The 23,041-nt window shown below is 40.7% G+C and overlaps 2 protein-coding genes across 3 annotated transcripts; one reads left to right on the top strand and one right to left on the bottom strand.

Annotated features, from left to right (window-relative positions):
* Positions 1 to 33: 33 nt before the first annotated feature.
* MGC115312 (uncharacterized protein) lies at positions 34 to 13,650 on the bottom strand. Its single transcript, NM_001095881.1, is given in 5 exon segments — positions 34 to 326; positions 2,833 to 3,201; positions 5,710 to 6,454; positions 8,077 to 8,118; positions 13,521 to 13,650. Coding segments are annotated over 3 exon segments (1,116 nt in total). The 5' UTR covers positions 6,452 to 6,454; positions 8,077 to 8,118; positions 13,521 to 13,650; the 3' UTR covers positions 34 to 321.
* mrps21.S (mitochondrial ribosomal protein S21 S homeolog) lies at positions 13,607 to 19,958 on the top strand. 2 transcript variants are annotated; one of them, XM_018233455.2, is made up of 3 exons: positions 13,607 to 13,739; positions 16,427 to 16,519; positions 19,307 to 19,958. In XM_018233455.2, the coding sequence occupies exons 2-3, from the start codon at positions 16,437 to 16,439 to the stop codon at positions 19,485 to 19,487; spliced, it is 264 nt and encodes an 87-aa protein (XP_018088944.1). In that variant the 5' UTR covers positions 13,607 to 13,739; positions 16,427 to 16,436; the 3' UTR covers positions 19,488 to 19,958. The 2 variants fall into 2 exon arrangements, with proteins under 2 accessions (XP_018088944.1, XP_018088943.1); XM_018233454.2 differs by having other exon boundaries at positions 13,657 to 13,778; positions 19,307 to 19,954.
* Positions 19,959 to 23,041: the final 3,083 nt, after the last annotated feature.

The raw sequence follows: 23,041 nt of genomic DNA, 5'->3' as shown, positions 1-23,041 counted from the left end.
CGCTAGATACACAACACTGAAGGCGGAGTCACGTGGCTATTCAGGATTTTATTACAAAAAAAAGAAAATTAAATAACTACTCCTTTATTTAACAAAAATATAGAGGCGTGTACTATTTACATTTTAACTTTCCAAAAACACAATTAGGAACTATTAACACTTGCACTCATAGAAAGGATCCGGTACATGAAGAATCAGAAAAAAAAAGCAAAAGTCAGATTTGAACAGAGAACTAGTTGTGTTTTACTAAAAAGTTTTTTGTTTTTTTTATTGTTGTGGTTATTTCTGTTAAGGGTTCTTCTAGTGTTTCTTCAGCGAGGTTTAGTCTAAGGGGGGGGGGGGAAAAAGATAAAAAGAAACATTAGTAAAATTGCAAGTTCATATGAAATATAGTACAAGTATATTTGCTATCCGGAGACCTATTATACAGAAAGCTCCAAATTACATTAAGGGGCAGATGTACCAAGGGTCGAATATCGAGGGTTAATTAACCCTCGATATTCGACTGGGGAATTAAAATCCTTCGACTTCGAATATCGAAGTCGAAGGATTTTGCACAAATAGTTCGATCGGACGATCGAAGGAATAATTGTTCGATCGAACAATTAAATCCTTCGAATCAAATGATTCGAAGGATTTTAATCCAACGATCGAAGGATTATCCTTCGACCAAAAAAAGATAGCCAAGCCTATGGGGACCTTCCTTATAGGCTAACATTGACTTCGGTAGCTTTTAAGTGGCGAACTAGGGGGTCGAAGTTTCTTCTTAAAGAGACAGTACTTTGACTATCGAATGGTCGAATAGTTGAACGATTTTTACTTCGAATCTTTCTATTCGAAGTCATAGTCGAAGGTCGAAGTAGCCCATTCGATGGTCGAAGTAGCCAAAAAAACACTTCGAAATTCAACGTATTTTTTCTTCTATTCCTTCATTCGAACTTAGTGAATGGGCCCCTAAGTCTGTCTCCCATAGACTCCATTTTATCCAAATAATCCAAAATGTAAAAAATAATTTCCTTTTTCTGTGTAACAATAAAACAGTCGCTTGTACTTGATCCCAACTAAGATATAATTAATCCTTATTGGAAGCAAAACCAGCCTATTTGGTTTATTTAATGTTTACATGATTTTCAAGTAGACTTAAGGTATGAAGATCCAAATTATGGAAAGATCCATTATCCGGAAAACCCCAGGTCCTGAGCATTCTGGATAACAGGTCCCATACCTGTAATTGGTTTAGCGCTGAGATGAATTGGCTTGTCATACAGGATCTAGGATGACTCCTGAATTAAAATATAATTAATATACAAACCGGGCCCCGTCTCTGCATTCAGCACCTCTGGGGGGGGGAGTAGGCCCAAAGTCCTGATACCTCTGCTTTAAGCCAAAGGGAGGCTTGAACGAAGAAATACTAAAGTTAAAGATTTTGTATAGGTCAAGGTGAATTTTCGTATTCAAAAAAATTCAAATTTCAAGCTATTTCTTGTGTACTTCAACTAGGCAATAGTCCAAATTCGATCTGAATTTGATAAAAATTAGAAAATTTGAATATCGAAATTTATCATGTACTGTCTCTAAAAATTAGACTTCAACCATTCGCCATCTAAAACCTGCCAAATTGCTGTTTTAGCCTATGATGGCCCTCCAAAACCTATTTGGGGTCAATTGGTGGACTTTTTATGGGAAAAACTTTGATTCAAATTCGATCAAATGCGTTATTACTTTGATTCGTACGATTCAAATTCAATTGAAGGCGGACCTATTCGGCCCAAAAAAAAACTTTGACTTAATTTCGTTTGGTCTTTTTGAATTCAAATTTCGAAGTTTTTCAAATTCGAAACTCGACCCTTGATAAATATGCCTCCCAATATTAGCTTCAGCATAATGAAATAAGAAACTTTCTAAATACAATCCTTTAAAAAAATTAGGTTTTGGAAATAATCAAGTTTATCTTCACTATTCCTCTCTCAGCATCTGTTTCTCTTCATTCTCTCTTCATGCAGCAGTTGGGTGTCAGATATTCATTGACAGTTAGATCCAATATATCTTATAGGGGGGCTCCTTTTGCCTAGAAGATGTATTAGAGCTCACTCTATTAAAATCACCAGACATCATGTCTCTCTACATGCAGGATTTGTGCAAAAGGCAGTTATTGTGTTAGATTTTGTTTGTACTGGAATCAGTTATTTGAGTGAGCTCTAATACATCTGCTAGGAAAGGAAGCCCCCCTATAAGATATATTGGATCTAACTGTCAGTGAATATCTGACACCCAACTGCTGCATGAAGACAGAATGAAGAGAAACAGATGCTGAGAGAGGAATAGTGAAGATAAATTTGATTATTTCAGAAACAATGCAGAATACAGGTATGGGACCTGTTATCCAGAATGCTTGGGACCTGGGGTTTTCCGGATAACCGATCTTTCCGTAATTTGGGTCTTCATGCCTTAAGTCTACTAGAAAATCATGTAAACATGAAATAAACTCAATAGGCTGGTTTTGCTTCCAGTAAGGATTAATTATATCTTAGTTCGGATCAATTACAAGCGACTGTTTTATTATTACACAGAAAAAGGGAATCATTTTTAATAATTTGCATTATTTGGATAAAATAGAGTCTAAGGGAGACAGCCATTCCGTAATTCGGAGCTTTCTGGATATCGGGTTTCCGGATAAGGGATCCTATACCTGTATTTACAACATTGTATTTACAACATTTCTTATTTCAGTATGCTGAAGCATATATTACATTTTTCACGATAGTTCCCCTTCAGCTGCTCTTCATTGTAATTACAAAATCTGCAGAGAGGACAAAGCTTAGATGTATGAACCTGAGAAATGTTCCAGTATCAGCTTGTCTCGTAGAACGACTCCTTCCTCCGTATCGTCTTCAAAGGGCTCTGCGTTTATTTCTTCGTGCTGCGCATACTCCTCGTTTATATCCATGTAGTCGTTTTCATTCATGGCAATGTTGTGAAGTATGCAGCAGACGAAAAAGATTTTACAGACTTTTTCGGGGGAGTAAAGCAAAACCCCTTTCGATTTATCCAGGCATCCGAATCGAGTTTTCAGCATTCCAAACGTGCGGTCGATTACCGATCGTGTCGCAGAATGAGCGTGATTGTATTTTTTCTCTGCCCTGGTTTTAGGGTTATTGATGGGAGTCATGAGCCAAGGCTTCAGGCCGTACATGCTGTCGCCTGCAATACAGATATTATACAATTAAATCCCGTAAATTATATCCTTATAAACGGTGCCTAGTGATGTCATTGGTTATAATTGGAGCTCAGTGATGTGATTTATGTCACATGACTCACTGAAACTAGTGTATTATAATAAATACAGTCCCTGAGGATATTAGCAGTCACCTTCTAACAGCCTTCAGCCTCGGGATTTTATTAGGCATGCACCGTATCCACTAATTTGGATATGGCCAAACCCCCAAATCCTTCGAGAAAGATTTTGCCGAATACAGAACCGAATCCAAACCCTTATTTGCATATGCAAATCAGTGAGGGGGGAGAGAAAAATAGAGCTGTTTTGTGACGAAAAGTCACATGATTATAAGGATTCGGATTCGGTTCGGCCAGGCACAAAGATTCGGCCGACTCCGAATCCTGCTGAAAATGGGCGAATACCAAACCGAATCCTGGATTCGGTGCATCCCTAGTTTTTATATGGTCATGGAACTCCTCAATAACTTATATCCTTATATTTTACAAGAGTATTTAATACACAAGTGCCATGAATATCCTGTGACTAATTTCCTTATTATTAATTATTATTATATCCTTATTAGTAATGCTTAGTGATGTAAATATGTATAATCAGAGTTTAGCAATGTAATTTGTAGGGATGCGCTGAATCCACTATTTTGTATTTGGCCGAAGCCCCGAATCCTTCGCAAAAGATTTGGCCGAATGCCAAACCCTAATTTGCATATGCAAATTAGGGGTGGGAAGGGGAAACTATATTTTACTTCCTTGTTTTGTGACAAAAAGTCATGTGATTGCCCTCAAAGACCCTAATTTGCATACGCAAATTCTGTTCGGCCAGGCAGAGCCGAATCCTGCTGAAAAGGCAGAATCCTGTGCGAGTTTTAGATATTTGATTTTTTTCATAAATAACCCTCCAATCAAATTTCGAGTATACTCGCATTTAAAAAAAACTCACATGAATTTGAGATTCAACCTTTGATAAATGTGCCCCTTGGAGTTGCATGGCCTTTATAAAAGCTATTGTCCTATATAGGGATGCACCGAATCCAGGAATCGGTTCTGGATTTGGCCTTTTTTCGGCCGAATCTTTGTGCCTGGCTGAACCAAATCCAAATCCTAATTTGACCATGCCAAATCCAAATTTCCATATGTAAATTAGAGGCGGGAAGGGAAATCACGACTTTTTGTAACAAAACAAGTAAGTAAAAAATGTTTTCCCCTTCCCACCCCTAATTTGCATATGCAAATTAGGATTTGGTTCGGCCAGGCAGAAGGATTCAGCTGAATCTGAATCCTGCTGAAAAAGGCAGAATCCTGCCCAAATCGTGGTTCGGGATTCAGCCAGGATTCGGCCTTCGCTGAATCCTAATTTGCATATGTAAATTAGAGGCGGGAAGGGAAATCATGTGAGTTTTTGTCACAAAACAAGGAAGTAAAAATGTTTTCCCCTTCCCACCCCAAAATTAGGATTCGGTTTAGCCGGGCAGAAGAGAAAAATTCGAAGCGAGTTTAGTCAAATTCGATTTTTCGAGTCTGTAAAATCTGTGCTAGTTTTAGATATTTGATTTTTTTTCATAAATAACCCTCCAATTGAATTTTGAGTATATTCACGTTTAATAGCATTAACATAAATGAGATTCGACCTTTGATAAATGTGCCCCTTGGAGTTGCATGGCCTTTATAAAAGCTCTTGTCCTATATAGGGGGATGCACCAGGATTCGGTTCAGGATCCCGCCAGGAGTCAACCTTTTTCAACAGGATTCGGCTGAATCCTTGTGCCTGGCCGAATCAAATCCAAATTTGCATATGTAAATTACATAAAAATCACGACTTTTTGCCAGGAAGTAAAAACCGTTTTCCCACTTGTTCCTTTCCAGCCCCTAATTTGCATATGCCAAATCCGAATCCTAATTTGCATGTGTAAATTAGGGCTCTTACTCATGAGCGTTTTCACCTGCGCTCCCCTGCGTTCCGTTTTTCGGCGTTCAGCCGCAGGGGAGCACAGGAATAGACGCATTTCATTATTTCAAATGGGGCTGTACTCACACAGGCGCATGTAGGCGCCGAACGCAGGTTGAGACGCAACATGCTGCATTTTTCCTGCGTTCGGCGCCTACACGCGCCTGTGTGAGTACAGCCCCATTTGAAATAATGAAATGCGTCTATTCCTGCGCTCCCCTGCGGCTGAACGCCGAAAAACGGAACGCAGGGGAGCGCAGGTAAAAACGCTCATGAGTAAGAGCCCTTAGAGGCGGAAAAGGGAAATCGCGTGACTTTTTGTCACAAAACAAGGAAGTAAAAAATGTTTTCCCCTTCCCACCCCTCGGCCAAATCTTTCACAAAGGATTCGGGGGTTTGGTAGAATCCAAAATAGTGGATTTGGTGCATCATTAGCCCTATATATGGTCACGAAACTCCATGGTGACTTATTTTTTACCGGAGGAATATTATTTCCTATATATAAAGTAATTACAAACACATTAAAATACCTAACAACCATCCAGATCCGAATTCCCCATTCTCGAAACGCTGATGAAGACCAGACTGACTTAAAATATAGGAGTCTTCAGTTGAACCGGGGAACTTGGCTACCACATCGATAATCTTCATATTGTGCGATACGACGACCTGCATGTTCAACGAATGGAAGTGCTTTTCATTGCGATAGATGTATTCGTTTTCCGACGGGGGCGATAAGGCCACGTGGGTGCAATCTATAGCACCGATGATATTTGGGAATCCCGCTACACTCATGAAGGACTGTTTGACTGCTCTCAGTGAAGCGGGGTCATTAGGAAAACTAATGTACTCTTTGTACAAGTTCACTATGGCCTGTATGACTTGGAAGAGAAATCGGCTGAAGCTGGACTGGGTGATGCCGCCGGCCGTGGAGACGCTGTTCTGGAAAGAGCCGCTGGTGAAAAAGTGTAGCGCGCACAGCAACTTGACAATGCCCGGAATGGCGTGGCTTCTCTCTGTTTTGGGATTTAGGTTTTCTTTGACTTTTTCAAAAAGGGACTGAATAGCTTCAGAGGATAGCCGGTACCTCGCTTTGATCTCATCTTCATTCAGATCGAGGAGATTCACTCGGTTGGGGAACTTTCTTTCGTTTCTCAAGTAGACCCGTCTCTTTCTGGCCGCGTTTCTCCCGCTCCTCTGCTGCTCTTTGTTCTGTGACAGGCGGCTTGTTCTGATTTTGTACAGTATTAAAAGTGGCAATTCGATATCCATTTTCTGCAATGGAAGGAAATAGATGTTTGACACAACTAAAAAGTTCATCTGCAAAGTCGAAGTAGGATAGATTGTATGAATATTTAGCAAGTGCATTTAATGGGGAGTAATGTGCTGGCTTACTTCTAGATCTATAACACTATAATTGCAAAATCCTGGCAGAAAATTCCATTGTATACTGTGCACTATATACAGGCCCCTGGCCACCAATGTTTCTTTAAAATATACTATGGAGCCCCTGGCGCCAATTTTTTTTTTAAATCTATTGGGAGGCTGACCACTAATGTTTTGTTAAATTTTTATGTGGGACCCTGGCCAGTAATGTTTTTTTTTAACTATTATGTGGGACCCTGGCCGACAGTGTTTTTCTTTTACTATTAATGGGGTCCTGAAAACTGATGGCTTTTTATAACTTGTGTGTGTGAGGGGGGGTTTACCGTCACTGTGTGACCTTTTTACTGTGGTGTGGGTGGGATCTGGGGTGGGGCTTGGGTGGGATCTGGGGTGGGGCTTGGGTAGGATCTGGGGTGGGGCTTGGGTAGGATCTGGGGTGGGGCTTGGGTGGGACCAGGGGGCTCAGAAAATGTTGTTGTACGGGGCATTGTGATTTCTGCTGGTGGACCTGTGTGCAGGGCCGCCATCAGAAATCGCAGAGCCCCATACGAAAAAATTTCCTGGGCCCCCTGGGCTGCGCCCACCACAAGCCCCACCTACAGGTCTGCCCTCCTCACCCCACAGGTCCACCCCCCACTAAAAAAAAAACAAACCATTGGTGGCTATGGTTCTCACATGTTAATAAAAAAATAAAAAATATTGGTGGTCAAGGTCCCCCATTGAAAAAAACATTTGTGGTCAGGGGGCCCCCCTAAAAATTATTGGTGGCTAGGACCCCAAATGGGGAAAAAAATTGGTGGCCAGGGCCCCCCCCCACCACGTTATAAGAAAATTGGTGGCTAGGGCCCCCCTTAAACGTCCATGTAAAAAAACTTGCCCACCCAGAAGTTTAAAAAAAAATTGGTGCCCAGGGCCCCACCACACAATAGGGACGACAAAGGGTTACCTTTAGGGGGCCCTGCCATGTTACACTTTGTTCATTAGTGTGGCCCACCTGCTGTCAGTGAGCTGCCAACTACAGAAGGGAGGAGGGGAGCACAGGTGGCTGCATCTTCTTCCAGTGACAGCATTTTCTTCCCTTATTGGTCACAGAATTTCAAGTCCTGGTAAAGCTGCATGGTGATTGGATGAGCTGGAGGGGAAGTTCAAACCTCAGCTATCCAATCCCTGAGCAGCTCAACCGGGACTTAAACTCAGTGACCAATAAGGGGAAGTAATGGACAGAAGATACCTCCCCTTGTGCTCCCGCCCTGTCTTCCCGAAGTCGGCAGCTCTCAGAAAGCAGGGGGGCCCAGCTAATCAAGAAAGTGCAGCGTGGCCCGGGCCCCCTACAACTCTCCCCCCTGATGGCTGCCCTGCCTGTGTGTGTGCAAGTTGCGGTGCAAGCTCCTTTGTCTGCCCCAGCAGCAATTGCACTGGAATGCTGCCTTCTTTTATTAATGCTTTCTACACACTAGGTGGCACTTCTGCATGAGGATTATTAAACAACCACAGGCAACTGAATAACTTACGTTTGTTGACTGAAGTGCATTCACTGCTCCACTCCGTGGCGTCTGCAGAAACAGAGATGCAGGAAAGAATGTCACAGAGGAACTCTACATGAACATGTCACATTTTCTTATGTTCCTGTCATTCTTTGTACAGGTTTGGGACCTGTTATCCAGAATGCTCGGGACCTGGGGTTTTCCGGATAAAGGATCTTACTGTAATTTGGATCTTCATACCTTAAGTCTACTAAAAAATCATGTAAACATTAAATAAACCCAATAGGCTGTTTTTGCTTCCAATAAGGATTAATTATATCTTAGTTGGGATCAAGTACAAGCGACTGTTTTATTGTTACACAGAAAAAGGAAATCATTTTAAAAAATCTGGATTATTTGATTATAAAGGGAGATGGCCTCTCTGTAATCTGGAGCATTCTGGATAAAGGGTTTCCGGATAACAGATCCCATACCTGTACCATGGTTCATGTTATTCACACAGGTTGGCATTCTGCCACTTAAAGGGGTTGTTCACCTTCCAAACACTTTTTTTCAGTTCAATTGTACTTCAGGTACTTAAAGGGGCTGTTCACCTTCAAACACCAAGGGGCCCATTTACTTAGCTCGAGTGAAGGAATAGAGGAAAAAAACTTTGAATTCGAATGTTTTTTTTGGCTACTTCGACCATCGAATGGGCTACTTCGACCTTCGAATCGAACGATTCGAACTAAAAATCGTTCGATTATTCAACCAATCGATAGTCGAAGTACTGTCTCTTTAAGAAAAAACTAAGACCTCCTAGTTCGCAACCTAAAAGCTACCGAAGTCAATGTTAGCCTAGAGGGAAGGTCCCCATAGGCTTTACTAGCTTTTTTTGATTGAACAAAAATCGGTTGATCGATGGATTAAAATCCTATGAATTGAACGATTCAAAGGATTTAATTTTTCGATCGAACGAATATCGCTAAATCCTTCGACTTCGATGTCGAAGGATTTAACTTCAACACAGTCGAATATCGAGGGTTAATTAACCCTCGATATTCGACCTTAAGTAAATTCGCCCCTAAGTTGTTTTCAGATAGTTCACCAGACATAAAGGCTTTTTTCAAATACAGTTTTTATTTTTACCAGATTTTCTAAGATTAAAGGAGACATATAGGATAAATAGATACATATAGGATAAATGAAAAAAACACCTAGTTTTGTAGGCAATTATAAGTAATATATGGTGTTGCTTTTACATGGGGCTAAAAATGTATAATATCTTTAAAAATAGTCCCTTTATTGGAGCTCCCAGTTTCAAATGTGGGATGGGCGTGTCCTAACGGTCCCTGCCAGAAGCACAGTAGAAGGGGGACAGCCAATCACAGCCCTGCAGTCACACAAGCACAGACAGGCTTCGGTTCTCTATCAGGTCCTGCTAGCTGCTGATTGGTTCCTGTCCTACAGTGCAGTCAGCTAAGAGCCGCCGACTCCCCTGCACAGCCTGGGAATTCAGGGATCAGAAAGTGGAAGAGAAGGGGAGGGATTATGATGGTTTTTGCAGAAATATCCAATAAATCAGCCTGAAACACTACTTTTTTAAAGCACAATTCTTCTATATCTAAATAAGTATAACGCACTGGTACGTTCTTATTTTTTACACAAAAAAAGTTGAATGTCCCTGTCTCTGGTGTTTGAGTCGGACAGCTCAGTAATTCAGGTGCAGATTCTGAACTGTTACAATTTTGCAACATTTAGTTGATCCATTTCTCAGCAGCATCTCTGGAGTATTAGTAACTATTGTATCAAGTCTAACAGCTGCCTGTAATGAAACCCAGAGATTCTGCTCAGCAGGGACAAAGATAAGAAATGTATCAACTAAATGTATCAATTTAGAACAGTTTACTCCCAGAGCTGCTTCAAAAGGTGGAAAAAAATGACACTTTACACTTCAATATTAGAAAAAGCGTCACACGTAGAAAATAGAAAGTAATTGGAAAAAGTCATTATTCTGGTGAACTGTCTGAAAACAACTAGTTGTTTGAAGGTGAACAGTAGTGATGTGCGGGCCGACATCACACTTTTTTTTATGGGTCGCGGGCGGGTTGAGCTCTTCTTACTGCTCTCCCCGCCCGCCACCTTCCAAATGCCAGTTTCCAACTTCCGGGTTAAGTTTTTAAAGATGCAAGCCTCTCGCTCCACCCCTTTTGTGACATCATCGGCGGGGCGGGTCTATCAAAGAGACCTGGAATTCGGGTGGGTGGTCGGGTTGCGGGTCAAGAAAAGCCTGAATAATAAAACAGTAGCTGGTACTTGATCCAAACTAAGATATAATTAATTCTTATTGGATGCAAAACCAGCCTATTGGGTTTCTTTAATATTTACATGATTTTCTAGTAGACTTAAGATCCATTATCCAGAAGACGCCAGGTCCTGAGCATTCTGGATAACAGGTCCTATACCCTGTGTATCTGTAGGACAAATCTTGTGTTGCAGGAGCACTGACTTTAGAACGAAGAACTCCTCAAACACAACAGTAAAGGTACAGAAGAACCAAATGGGGTGGTTTTGCCAACATGCAGCTTGGTTACTATCAAGTAAAAGGTTCTGTTTCTTTATTATAGAGAGAAGGAGAATCATTTTTAAAAACTAAAATGAAATCTACGAGAGATGGCCTTGCCATAACTCAGAGCTTTTTAGATATTTCCAGATAAGAATACCAACTATTCTTCTTAGCAAGGACTCAATCAGTCTCGCACCCGCACACAGCTATTTGGGTCACTGCATGCCAAAAAGTGCAGAGATAATTATATTCTCAAACAACTGCCAAACAACAGTTTTTATTTTTTTAATTAGGTAGCTTAATGTTCAGCGGCTATCAGGTTGCTATGGTCCAGTTGACCCTAGCAACCAGGCAGTGGTTTGAATGTGAGACTGGAAGATGAATAGAACAGGGCCTGAATAGAAAGATACTGTACTATTAAAACGTTAACAACACAAAGATAGAATTGTTTCTTGGCTGCCAGGGTCAGTGGCCCTCATCCGATGGCTGGGAAGGCAGAATAAAACGGAAAAAATGAATTTAAAAATAAAAAATCGTTAGAACACCACAAAAAAAAACCACCAAGACTAATTAAACTTTAGCATCGAACAGCCTTTATTAAGAAATAACTTATCGAAACTCCACTTGCGCTCCTCTTCAGAAAAGGCAACACGGCGATCCATCGTGTGGCACTCGATTTCTCCTCCCTGCCTTCCTTATAGGAGATAGCCATGGAGGAGGAATCGACCGCCGCACAATGGATCATCGACGTGTCGCATTTTCTGAAGAGGAGCGCAAGCGGAGTTTCGATAAGTTATTTCTTAATAAAGACTTTGCGATTTTAAAGTTTAATTAGTCCTGGTGATTTTTTTTAAATTGATGTTACTGGTCTTTTAAGAATATGCCATTCTAGAACATACTAAAAGTCCATTTCTAAAAGCAAGTTTCCCTCGCTTACATAAAGGAGTGGTTCACCTTTAAGTTAACTTTTAGTATGATATAGAATGGCTAATTCTAAGCAACTTTCCATTTGGCTTTCATAATTGTCTATCTTATAGTTCTTGAGTCATTTGCCTCCTTTTCCTGAAGCTTTCAAAGCATCTTCTAGGCAAAAGGAGCCCCCCTATAAGATATATTGGATGTAACTGTCAGTGAATATCTGACACCCAACTGCTGCATGAAGAGAGAATGAAGAGAAACAGATGCTGACAGTGTCGGACTGGCCCACCGGGATACCAGGAAAACTCCCGGTGGGCCCAGGTGTCAGTGGTCCCTCATGCTGCTAAACATTTGGCCTATTTCATGGTCATTCCCTATTTCTATGAGAACAAAGAGGCTGAATAGATGGAATATAAGATAATAGTATGTAAAGAAAAGAAACTAGTGGAATAGAGGTTGAGTGAGGAGAGGAAGAATAATAATACTGAGAGTGGGCCCCTGGTCTAGGATTAATTGGTGGGCCCCTAGTCAAAGGTTTTTGGGTGGACCCCTGGTGTCCCAGTCCGACATTGGATGCTGAGGGAGGGATAGTGAATATAAACTTGATTATTTCAGAAATGATGAAGAATATTTAATCGATTGTATTTAGAAAGTTTCTTACTTCAAAATGATAAATAAAGTTACATTTTCATTTTCCCCCGATAGTTCCCTTTTAAAGGGATACTGTCACGGGAAAACATGTTTTTTTCCAAAACGCATCAGTTAATAGTGCTGCTCCAGCAGAATTATGCGCTGAAATACATTTCTCAAAAGAGCAAACAGTTTTTTTTTTTCCAATTTTGAAATCTGACATGGGGCTAGACATATTGTCAATTTCCCAGCTGCCCCATGTCATGTGACTTGTGCCTGCACTTTAGGATGGAACTACTTTCTGGCAGGCTGTTATTTCTCCTACTTAATGTAACTGAATCAGTCTCAGTGGGACCTGGATTTTACCATTGAGTGTTGTTCTTAGATCTACCAGGCAGCTGTTATCTTGTGTTAGGGAGCTGCTATCTGGTTACCTTCCAATTGTTCTTTTGTTTGGCTGCTGGGGGGAAAGGGAGGGGGGTGATATCACTCCAACTTGCAGTACAGCAGTAAAGAGTGATTGAAGTTTATCAGAGCACAAGTCCCATGACTGGGGGCAGCTGGAAAACTGACAATATGTCTAGCCCCATGTCAGATTTCAAAATTAAATATAAAAAAAATCTGTTTGCTCTTTTGAGAAATGGATTTCAGTGCAGAATTCTGCTGGAGCAGCACTATTAACTGATGTGTTTTGAAAAAAACATGTTTTCCCATGACAGTATCCCTTTAATGACATGGGGGAGGAAAAAAAGTTACATTAAATTGTAGCAAGTTTTTCCGATTGATCTGTTAGTAGGGCTGCCTGGTATTTTACAGGCCTGGCCGGTAAAAATGATGGCTGATCCCAATGTTATTAATAGGGGAAAAAGTTAAATATATAGGAAGGCCGGTGTTTTTTTCCTAATCGGTACCCCCAGCTCGTTAAAAGGCGTCAGAAATGTCGATTTAAAAGCCAAAACAAACAAATGGATCATATTGAAGAAACTTGGGTTTTTATGACTGCGATGAAGCTAAATAGGTTTTACTTTGCTGCACTGCTGTGAATGCCAGGCTTTCCATGATGCTGAACCCCCAGTACCTGAGGCAGGCCTATACACTGCACAAGGGGATGCTCAGCTACAAGTCCCAGCATGCTCAGCGGCCACAAGAGAAGTGTAACGCCCCCCGCTCCTCAGGTTCCCACCATTTGCCGAGGCCCGACCCTGAGGCACCACTTTTACCACACAAAGTAACTGCCCGCCCGCAGGGGTCGCTGGAGAGAGAGATTCCCCCCGGCACCTGCCTCAGCAAACTCTGAGGAGATAAAAGAATTGCGCTCGCTCCACATAAAGAGACCCGAGGCCTATCCGCTGGGACACGCTCCATCCTTTTCACATACCTGCACCGCCGCCTCCGTTTTAACGGGACGCTTTGGGCGGGCTTATCCCCCGGGGCGCGGTATGCAAATGAGCAGGAGGCCGCTCCGACCCGATAACCCGCCAGCCAAGGCAATTGTTATCCCACTCGCGCGAAGAATGGGGTGGGCGTGGCTAGCTGGTGGGCTGGGTCGAGACTGTCTGCACGTGACCGGTGACGCGACTTGAGAAGAGGTGACAGGGTGAGTGCTGTCCAGGAGCAGAGAGCAGTAGCTCTGCGGGTGAGTGGGGTCTTTGCAAAGCAGATGAATAAGGCTATTGCTTTATAAGAGAATGGAGCCTTGGAGGTGTCCGTCTAGAACTCCACACTCTCTGCTTTCCGCTAAAAGAACAGTCAGTCAGTGTCAGTGTCACCTTCTGTACTACAATCCCCAGCGTGCGTTGCGTGCGGCCTCCAGTTCCCGTGATGCTTTGGAACTGCATAGATATGTGAAGGCATGGGAGCGCAAAGGATTGTGGGACTGGCCATGTCTTTATATGAGAGGGAACAATAAGAGAGCACGTGACCACTTTTTCTTCTTCTGGTCCTGCAATGAATGTTATGTTTGTGGTGACTGTGGTGGAATGTATATAAATATAATCATATAGGATTACAGAAGCACTTCCTAGGGACGAGTTTACGAACATTGGAGATAAATATCTGGAGATGTTGCCCATAGCAACCAATCAAATCTTTGCTTTTGTTTTCTAACTCATTGGAGGCTGTTTAAAGCTAATTGCTGATTGGTTGCCATGGGCAACATCTCCAGAAAGCTCCAATGTTAGTAAATATGCCTCTTTTCAGCTTTCAAACAGGGTTTTACTGACACCAGCAATTGCTCTGTGAGGCTGCAGTTTTATTGCTATATATGTTCTAACTTATATTTCCATTCAGGCCCTCTCCTATTTATACTCCAGTGTCTTGTTCAAACCACTGTCTGGTTGCTACGGATTACTGGACCCTAGCAACCATTTATCTGCTGAAACTCCAAACTGGAGAACTGGCAAAAGCGAAATCATTCAAAAACATTAAAAAGGTTGTTCACCTTTAAACCAACTTTTAGTATGACGTAAAGAGTGACATTCTGGGACAATTTGCAATTGGTTTTCATTTTTTATTATTTGTGGTTTTTGAGTTATTTAGCTTTTTATCCCGCAGCTCTCCAGTTTGTAATTTCCGCAATCTGGTTGCTAGGATGCAAATTCCCCTAGCAACAATGCACTGATTTGAATAAGAGACTGGACTAAAAGTAACAATAACTATAAGGGGCACATTTACTTAGGGTCAAATATCGAGGGTTAATTAACCCTCGATATTCGACCGTCGCAGTAAAATCCTTCGACATCGAAGTCGAAGGATTTACCGCATTTCCTTTGTTCGAATGATTAAATCCTTCGTATCAAACGATTCGAAGGATTTTAATCCATCGATCGAACGATTTTCCTTTGATCAAAAAAAGCTAGGGACCTAGGTTTTAGGTGGCAAAGTTGGGGGTCAAAGTTTTTTTTAAAGAGACAGTACTTCGACTATCGAATGGTCGAATAGTCGAACGATTTTTAGTTCGAATCGTTCGATTTGAAGGTCGAAGTAGCCAATTCGATGGTCGTAGTAGCCAAAAAAATACTTCGAAATTCGAAGTAATTTTTATTCTATTCCTTCACTCGAGCTAAGTAAATGTGCCCCCACATGTGTAGTCTTACAGAGCATTTGTTTTTTAGATGGGGTCAGTGACCCCATTTGAAAGATGGAAAGAGTCAGAGGAAGGCAGCAAATCGTTCAAAAACTAGTTGCCCAGAATTAGCCATTTTGCACTAAAAGTTAACATTACCGTTGGGAGAGCATAGAGATATCTCTTCACTGCACAGAAACACAATCAGATGGTTCTTCTTCAAGGTCAAGGTAGTAGTACCAAGTCTAGCTCAAGAACAGAATCCATCCAAGTTAGGGGGCTCCCGCTAGCTATTATATACAGGTATAGGACCTAATGCTCGGACTATAATTAGAGCTCACTCAAATAACTGATTCCCGTACAAACAAAATCTAACAAAATAACTGCCTTTTGCACAAATTCTGCATGTAGAGAGACATGATGTCTGGTGAGTTTAATAGAGTGAGCTCTAATACATCTTCTAGGCAAAAGGAGCCCCCCTATAAGATATAGTGGATCTAACTGTCAATGAATATCTGACACCCAACTGCTGCATGAAGACAGAATGAAGAGAAACAGATGCTGAGAGACGGACAGTGAATATAAACGTCATTATTTCAGAACAATGCAGAATATTTAATTGATTGCATTTAGAAAGTTTTTCTTAATTCAGTATGATGAAGCTTATATGAAATTTTAATTTTCGCAATATTTCTAATTTAAGATCAGGGTTCTGTGTGTCAGGCTCCTAGCGGAGAAGTCCAAGTTTGCGGTATCCAAAAGGGGTCAGGCGTAAGCGTAGTCAAGTTCAGGCATGTGTTCAATAAGACAGGCAGGCAGCACGGATCAGAATCAGGGTCAGGAATTCAGGAAACCCAGGAACACGATTCAGCAGTTCCTATACTCGGGCATTGAACAGGCGTCCTTATATTTTGAATTTGACGCCAAAATGCGGCGTTGTGACGTCATGCAGCTTCCATGGACACCGCCATCTTGGATTTGCCGTCGCCGGGACCAGGAGCGCTCCTGACACTGTGCAGGGCAATTCGTTCACTGGGCATTACTGAAACAGGAGAAATCCTTCCCCAAACTGTTGCCACAAAGAATAGTCATTGTGTAACGTACAGTAGAAATAAGGTTTGTTTTCAACAGAATCAGGGGCCATATCCCAAACCATGGAGAACAATCCCCAGACCTTTATGCCTCCTTTTCTAATTGTTTTATTTTATTTCTGCTCCTAGTGCTGCTGAGATGGCGAATCATCTGAAGTTTATTGCTCGCACAGTGATGGTGCCCAATGGAAACGTAGACTTGGCTTACAAGATGCTCAACAGGTGAAGTAACAGTCTGCCCTCCCTCAGCCATGCACAGGGGCAATATTATAGGCATATTCCCTTACTTTTTATTATCACTTGCATTGATCTTAAAAAAACCTGTAAGCATTCAACATTCTTAAAGTGATACTGACACTAAAAAATTAATTTTAGCATATGAATGTACATTAAATGTACCTATAGGTCATGTTGATCATTTTTTGCTGAGAGGTTTGTTTTTGTATATAATTGTTAGTTGAAGTTCCTAAGCCTGACTCTCTGACACTCTGACTTTGCCAACCTGACTGTCCCATCTCAGCCTGTTAGTTACAGTTTCTAATGCTAACGGACTCCTGCTGCACAAATATGGCAGCCCCCTCATACAGGAACATGGGGGATCAGACAGGTAATGTAAAAGCATCATGCAAATAATTTATGGCAAAGTTAGAAGTAGCTTGCAAAGCCAATATTATAATAGATGTAAAAAAAAGTTTAATTTCAGGTGTCAGTATCTCTTTAATGTCACGAGTCTGTGACTGGGAATTCCCAACTGCCATTCTGCACCGTTGAGTTGTTTTCATCAACTTAAAGGGGTAGTTCACCTTTATGTTAACTTTTAGTATGTCCAAGAATGGCCAATTCTAAGCAACTTTTCAATTGGTTTTCACTTTTTATGTTTTTATAGTTTTCGATTTATTTGCCTTCTTCTTTTCAGCTTTCAAATGGGCGTCACTGATCCCATCTGAAAACAAATGCTCTGTAAGGCTGTTACACATTTATGGGCAGATTTATCAAGGGTCAAATTGAAAATTGGAATTTTTCAGTCAAATTCAACTAGACAATTGTTAAAATTCAAATTAGATTTTGAAAATGTATCATACTTTGGCCCTTTAAGAACTTGAATTCGACTATTCGCCACCTAAAACCTGCCGAATTGCTGTTTTAGTCAATGGCAGACATCCTGGAATCAATTTGGAGTTGTTTGCTGCCTTTTTTTTTTTCTGAGAAAAAACTCAAATTGAATTTGATTTGAATTTGATTCTAATTTTTCGGGTCGATCCTATTCACCCGAGTTTTGAAAATACGATTTTTTTTTTTAAATAAATTTTGATTGGTCGAATTTCGAGGTCATGGGAGGTTTAAAAAACACCCATGAATTTGAAATTCAACCCTTGATAAATCTGCCCCTAATTGTTATTTCTACATTGTATTACTCATCTTTCTATTCAGGCTTCTCCTATTCATATTCCAGTCTCTTATTCAAATCAGTGCATGGTTGCTAGGGGAATTTGGACGCTAGCAACTAGATTGCTGCAATTGCATACTGGGGAGCTGCTGAATAAAAAGCTAAATAACTCAAAAAACACAAAAAATAAAAAATGAAAACGAATTGCAAATTGTCTCAAAATATACCTCTCTACATTATACTAAAAGTTACCGCAAAGGTAAACATCCCCTTTCATATTTGTTGATCTGAACAAAAAGGACTTATCCACTACAGATTGAGGGGGGGGTTCTTCTTTATGACACACATAAAAGTAATTATGCCTGGCATATTTATTATAATGCATGTGGAAGCATCCTTTTAGTTTTAGAGGTAGTAAATTAAAATTTTATCCAGAGACTTCAGGGAAGTAGTGACAAATGTGAGTTAATGTAGGCAAAAATAATGCACAGATCCACTCACAATCAAAAAAGTTTGTGTTTATTAGGGATGCACCGAATCCAGAATTAGATTGGAGATTCGTCCTTTTTCAGCAGGATTCTGATTGGTCCGAACCAAATCCTAATTTTCATATGTAAATTAGGGGTGGGGAGGGAAATCACATGACGATACGTCACAAAACAAGGAAGTAAAAAATAAATTTCCCACTTTTTTCCTTTCCTGCCCCTAATTTGCAAATGGAAATGCAGATTCAAATTCAGTTCAGTATTTGGCCGAATCTTTCACAAAGATTTGGTGCATCCCTAATGTTTATTTCTAGTTGTTTTACATGACACTAAATTCACACCATTGAAGTTTCAGGAGTTGTGTAACCCTGTCCCTTCCTCGAGGGTGTACCTCCCAAAACTTTGTGTTTGGTGTGAATTGGTGCAGGTCTGGACTGGGAGTCAATATAGGCCCTGCCATTCCAAGTACAGAGAGGCCCAATCAGCTCCCCACCAGCCCTCTAAATAATGACTTTCTATGGTATATTATGGCAGCTCCTCTGGCATTTGCCAGATCCCACAGATTGCCAGTCCGGGCCTGAATTGGTGTCACGTTAAACGACTGTAACTAAACACAAACTTTTCTGATTGCATTATTTTTGCCCATGTTATACAGGTTTGGAGGTACCACTTGTTCCCCATTTTTTTTTTTTCTTGGTGTAAAGTGAGAGAATGATCATGACTGGTTTTGCTGAGAATTGCTGAAGGTGCTGGGTGCACAATACTAATTCAGCACCCTACTATTTACTGAAATAAAATCTTCCCGCGTCTTGGTAAAAGGGGAACTATCGCGAAAATAAAAACTTTCTAAATGCAATTAATTAAAAAATCGGCATCGTTAAAGTTTATATTCACTATCCCTCTCTCAGCATCTGTTTCTCGTCATTCTGTCTTCATACAGCAGTTGGGTGTCAGATATTCATTGACAGTTAGATCCAATATATCTTATAGGGGGGCTCCTTTTGCCTAGAAGATGTATTAGAGCTCACTCTATTAAAATCACCAGACATCATGTCTCTCTACATGCAGAATTTGTGCAAAAGGCAGTTATTTTGTTATATAATAATTCCCCTTTAATTCTGTATTTTATCCAATCAGGATTCTGACTGTGGATGGCATCATCGACGAAGCGAGGCAGAGGCGATATTACGAGAAGCCATGTAATAAGAGAAGGAGGGAAAATTACGAGAACTGTCGCAGGATCTATAACTCAGAGATGGCACACAAAGTCTCCTTCCTCATGAGGAAGAATCGGCAGGATCCTTGGCCTGGGTGTTAAGAAGAGGGAACGTTATGGACCATTAAATTCAGTGACCCTCAAGGACAATACTGTTTATGTTATTGTATTATAGAAAGAGATGTTACTGACATTGAAAGCAACGTTGTTATTAATATTATCAAAGATTCCTAAGCTGGAACACCAATACGTTTGCCTCCTTTGGGATAAAATAAAGGAAAAGAAAAAAAAGGTGTAAGATTTTGAATGCTTTTTTCATGTGTTTCTGAGCAGTTTGTCAATGAAAACCCTGTGTGAAAACCTGGAAATGGGACATATGCTGCACATAGTTTACAGTGTATAAGGCAGCACATGAATAAATATCTCTGCAAATACAGATTATCACACTGACGACCAAGCTCTGATGCTGCCAGATACAAATTGTTAACTATTCTCCCTACCAGTGACTTTAAAGGGCAGATTATTCAAGGGTCGAATTGAAAATTCTAAATTTTTTATGGTCAAAATTGACTAGGGAGTTATTCAAATTTGATTTGTTTTTTAAAAAAAACGTATTCGATTTTCGAGATTTGTCACACTCTGGCCCTTTAGCAATTCAAATTCGACTATTCACCACCTAAAACCTGCAGAATTGTTGTTTGAGTCAATGGAAGAGGTCCGGGGATCAATTTGGAGCTATTTGCAGCTTTCCTGGCATTCAAGTTTTTTTCGGAGAAAAAACTCAAATCCGAATTCGATTTGAGTTTCCGGGTCGATTCAATTCATCCAAGTTTTAAAAATTTGATTTTATTAATATATTTAGAGTTTATGGGAGTTTTTAAAAACGTACATGAATTCGAAATTCGACCTTTGATAAAAGTGCCTCTAACAGTTGCTTTTCTTGTTCAATTACAGTTGTGTGGCTTCAGCTACAGTCACAGCTGGGCACCAGGACACAGCCTTATCTTGTATTAGTCTGTATTAAAAAGATAAAGGTGCATGCCTGCTGTTTTCTATACTGCATCTAGTTGTTTAGCACTATGGGTTGCAATGGGCCACTGTTATGTTACACACAACTGCAGTTTATATAAATAATTTAGTATGTTGTGTTGTATGTTTTCTATTTTGTCCTTCACCTCTCCCTGTAATCCAGGCAGCTGCAGACAGGCAGGTTACAGAAAATCCAATACAGGATATATCCCACTTGTGTCTTTATGCAGAATATAGATAGCAGTATTATGTGAACAGTGGTATGTAGAGAAGCTGTTCCTAACTGAAGCACATCTGTACATGTAGGGGCACATTTACTATTGGTCGAATATCGAGTGTTAATTAACCCTCGATATTCGACCATCGAAGTTAAATCCTTCGACTTCGAATATCGAAGTCGAAAGATTTACCGTGATTAGAAGGATTTTAATCCATCGATCAAACTTAGAAAGCCTATGGGGACCTTCCCCATAGGCTAACATTGGTGCTCGGTAGGTTTTAGGTGGCGAAGTAGGTGGTCAAAGTTTTTTTTTAAAGAGACAGTACTTCGACTATCGAATGGTAGAATATTAGAACGATTTTTAGCTCGAATCGTTCGATTCGAAGGTCGGAGTAGACAATTTGATGGTCGAAGTAGCCAAAAAAAAAACTTCGAAATTCGAAGTATTTTTTATTCTAATCCTTCACTCGAGCTAAGTAAATGTGCCCCGTAGTGTAAAGAGGAATGTAGGTCTAAATAAAACAGGACTTTATCATTATCTCCCTCATGACATACGGTCGATTGAGAGGTCTGAAAAAGGCTCATTGTAGCTAGTGTCGGACTGGCCCACTGGAATACCAGGGAAACTCCCGGTGGGCCCAGGTATCGGTGGCCTTCTTGCTTCTAAAAATTTGGTCTATTTCATGAACATTCCCTGTTTCTTTATGCGAGAAAAGAAACAATATAGTCATAAATATAAAATACTAGGAGAATAAAAAGGTTGAGTGAGGAGAGGAGGAATAATAGCTTGGAAAATGGGTGCACAGTCTGGTTTTCTGGTGGGCCCCAGGCATCCCAGTCCGACACTGAATGTGGTGCCCCATAACCCTGCTGTGCTGCTCTTCTTTTTAAACCTGGCACAGAAACCATCAAGGCTGTCTAGGGGATTCCCAGTAATAAGGTTTAGAAGGGAGACCTCTGGAGGGAGTTAGAGTATAAAGCAAGTGTACTATGTTCTTATTTCAACAATCATCACATTCCAGTTTTTATTCATTATTATTAATTAAATTGTTATAAGTAATAATTTTAATAATAATTATTATTATTAAATGGGTTGTTCACCTTCCAAACACTTTTCAGTTCGGTTGTTTTCAGATTGTTCTCCATAAACAAAGACTTTTTTCAATTGCTTTCCATCTTTTACTGTTTTCCCAGAATCTAAGTTAAGTTGAATGTTCGTGTCTCTAGTGCCTCAGTCTGGCAGCTCAGTAATTCAGGTGCAGACTCTGAGCTGTTACAATTTGCTATATTAAAGGACCAGTAACATCAAAAAAATTATATTAAAAATTTGTTTCTTCTTCAGGTGACTAATGTCCCCGAACTGCCTCCCTGCTAGCTAGGATTTAGCGGGATGGCACTCTGAGCACTTTGTTTTCCGATGGCCCTCGAAATTGCCTCGTGAAGAAACTTCAGGCGACTTCGGAAAACAAAGCACTCCGAGTGCCATCCTGCCGGCGGTTTTCCGATATGTCCCGAAATTACCTCACAAGGAAACTTCGGGTGATTTGGAAAACGAAGTGCTCCGAGTGCCATCCCGCCGGCGATTTGCATTCTAGTCGACGGGGAGGCAGTTCTGGGAGATTAGTTAACAAGTTAACTACACTTCTTGCTCATCTGGGTTTCCAGTAACAAAGTGGTGAGACGGTAGCCACTAGTGTTGCCACCTTTTCAGGAAAAAAATACCGGCCTTCCTGTAATTTTATCTTTTTTCCCTATTATATTGGGATAAACCATGATTTTTATCGGCGGGGTGGCAACCCTACTAGTAGCCACTAACCCACTGTGCTACGTTGCTTTTTAGAAATGGAACTATCAGGTGTCTGATTGGCTGATTCATTGGGGCTCATTTATAAACAGTGGGCAAATTTGCACCTGGGCAGTAACTCATAGCAACCAATCAGTGATTAGCTTTTTTTAAAGCCAGCTGCAAGGTAGACACTGAAAGCAGTCGCCTGATTGGTTGTCATTGGTTACTGGCCAGGTGCAAATTTGCCCACTGTTTATAAATAACCCCCACTGTGTATTTACTACTCTTTTACAAAGTAGGGATGCAACGAATCCAGGATTCGGTTTGGGATTCGTCCTTTTTCAGCAGGATTCGGACGAATCCTTCTATCTGGCCAAAAAATTCCTAGTTTACATATGCAAATTAGGGACGGAGAGGGAAATCGCGTGACTTTTTGTCCCAAAACATGGAAGTAAAAAATGGTTTTCCTTGCAACCATACCTCCCAACATTTTGGAAGTAAAAAAGAGGGACAAAAAATGTTTTCCCGCACGTAGCGCAGCATTTTTTGACCACACCCCTTTCTGTGGCCACACCCCCTAATTACCATGTTTGTTTTACAAAATTTGGCAGGTTATGAAAG

The sequence above is a fragment of the Xenopus laevis genome, chromosome 8S, assembly GCF_017654675.1.
Source record: "Xenopus laevis strain J_2021 chromosome 8S, Xenopus_laevis_v10.1, whole genome shotgun sequence".
Classification (NCBI taxonomy): domain Eukaryota; kingdom Metazoa; phylum Chordata; class Amphibia; order Anura; family Pipidae; genus Xenopus; species Xenopus laevis.
This window is presented reverse-complemented; position numbering and strand designations above follow the sequence as displayed.

What these genes read in the sequence shown, in the direction of transcription:
- mrps21.S (XM_018233455.2), top strand. Translation starts at nt 16,437, where the DNA reads ATGGCGAATCATCTGAAGTTTATTGCTCGCACAGTGATGGTGCCCAAT. An exon ending in GCTTACAAGATGCTCAACAG is followed by an intron (nt 16,520 to 19,306) that starts GTGAAGTAACAG and finishes TTATCCAATCAG; the next exon opens with GATTCTGACTGTGGATGGCA.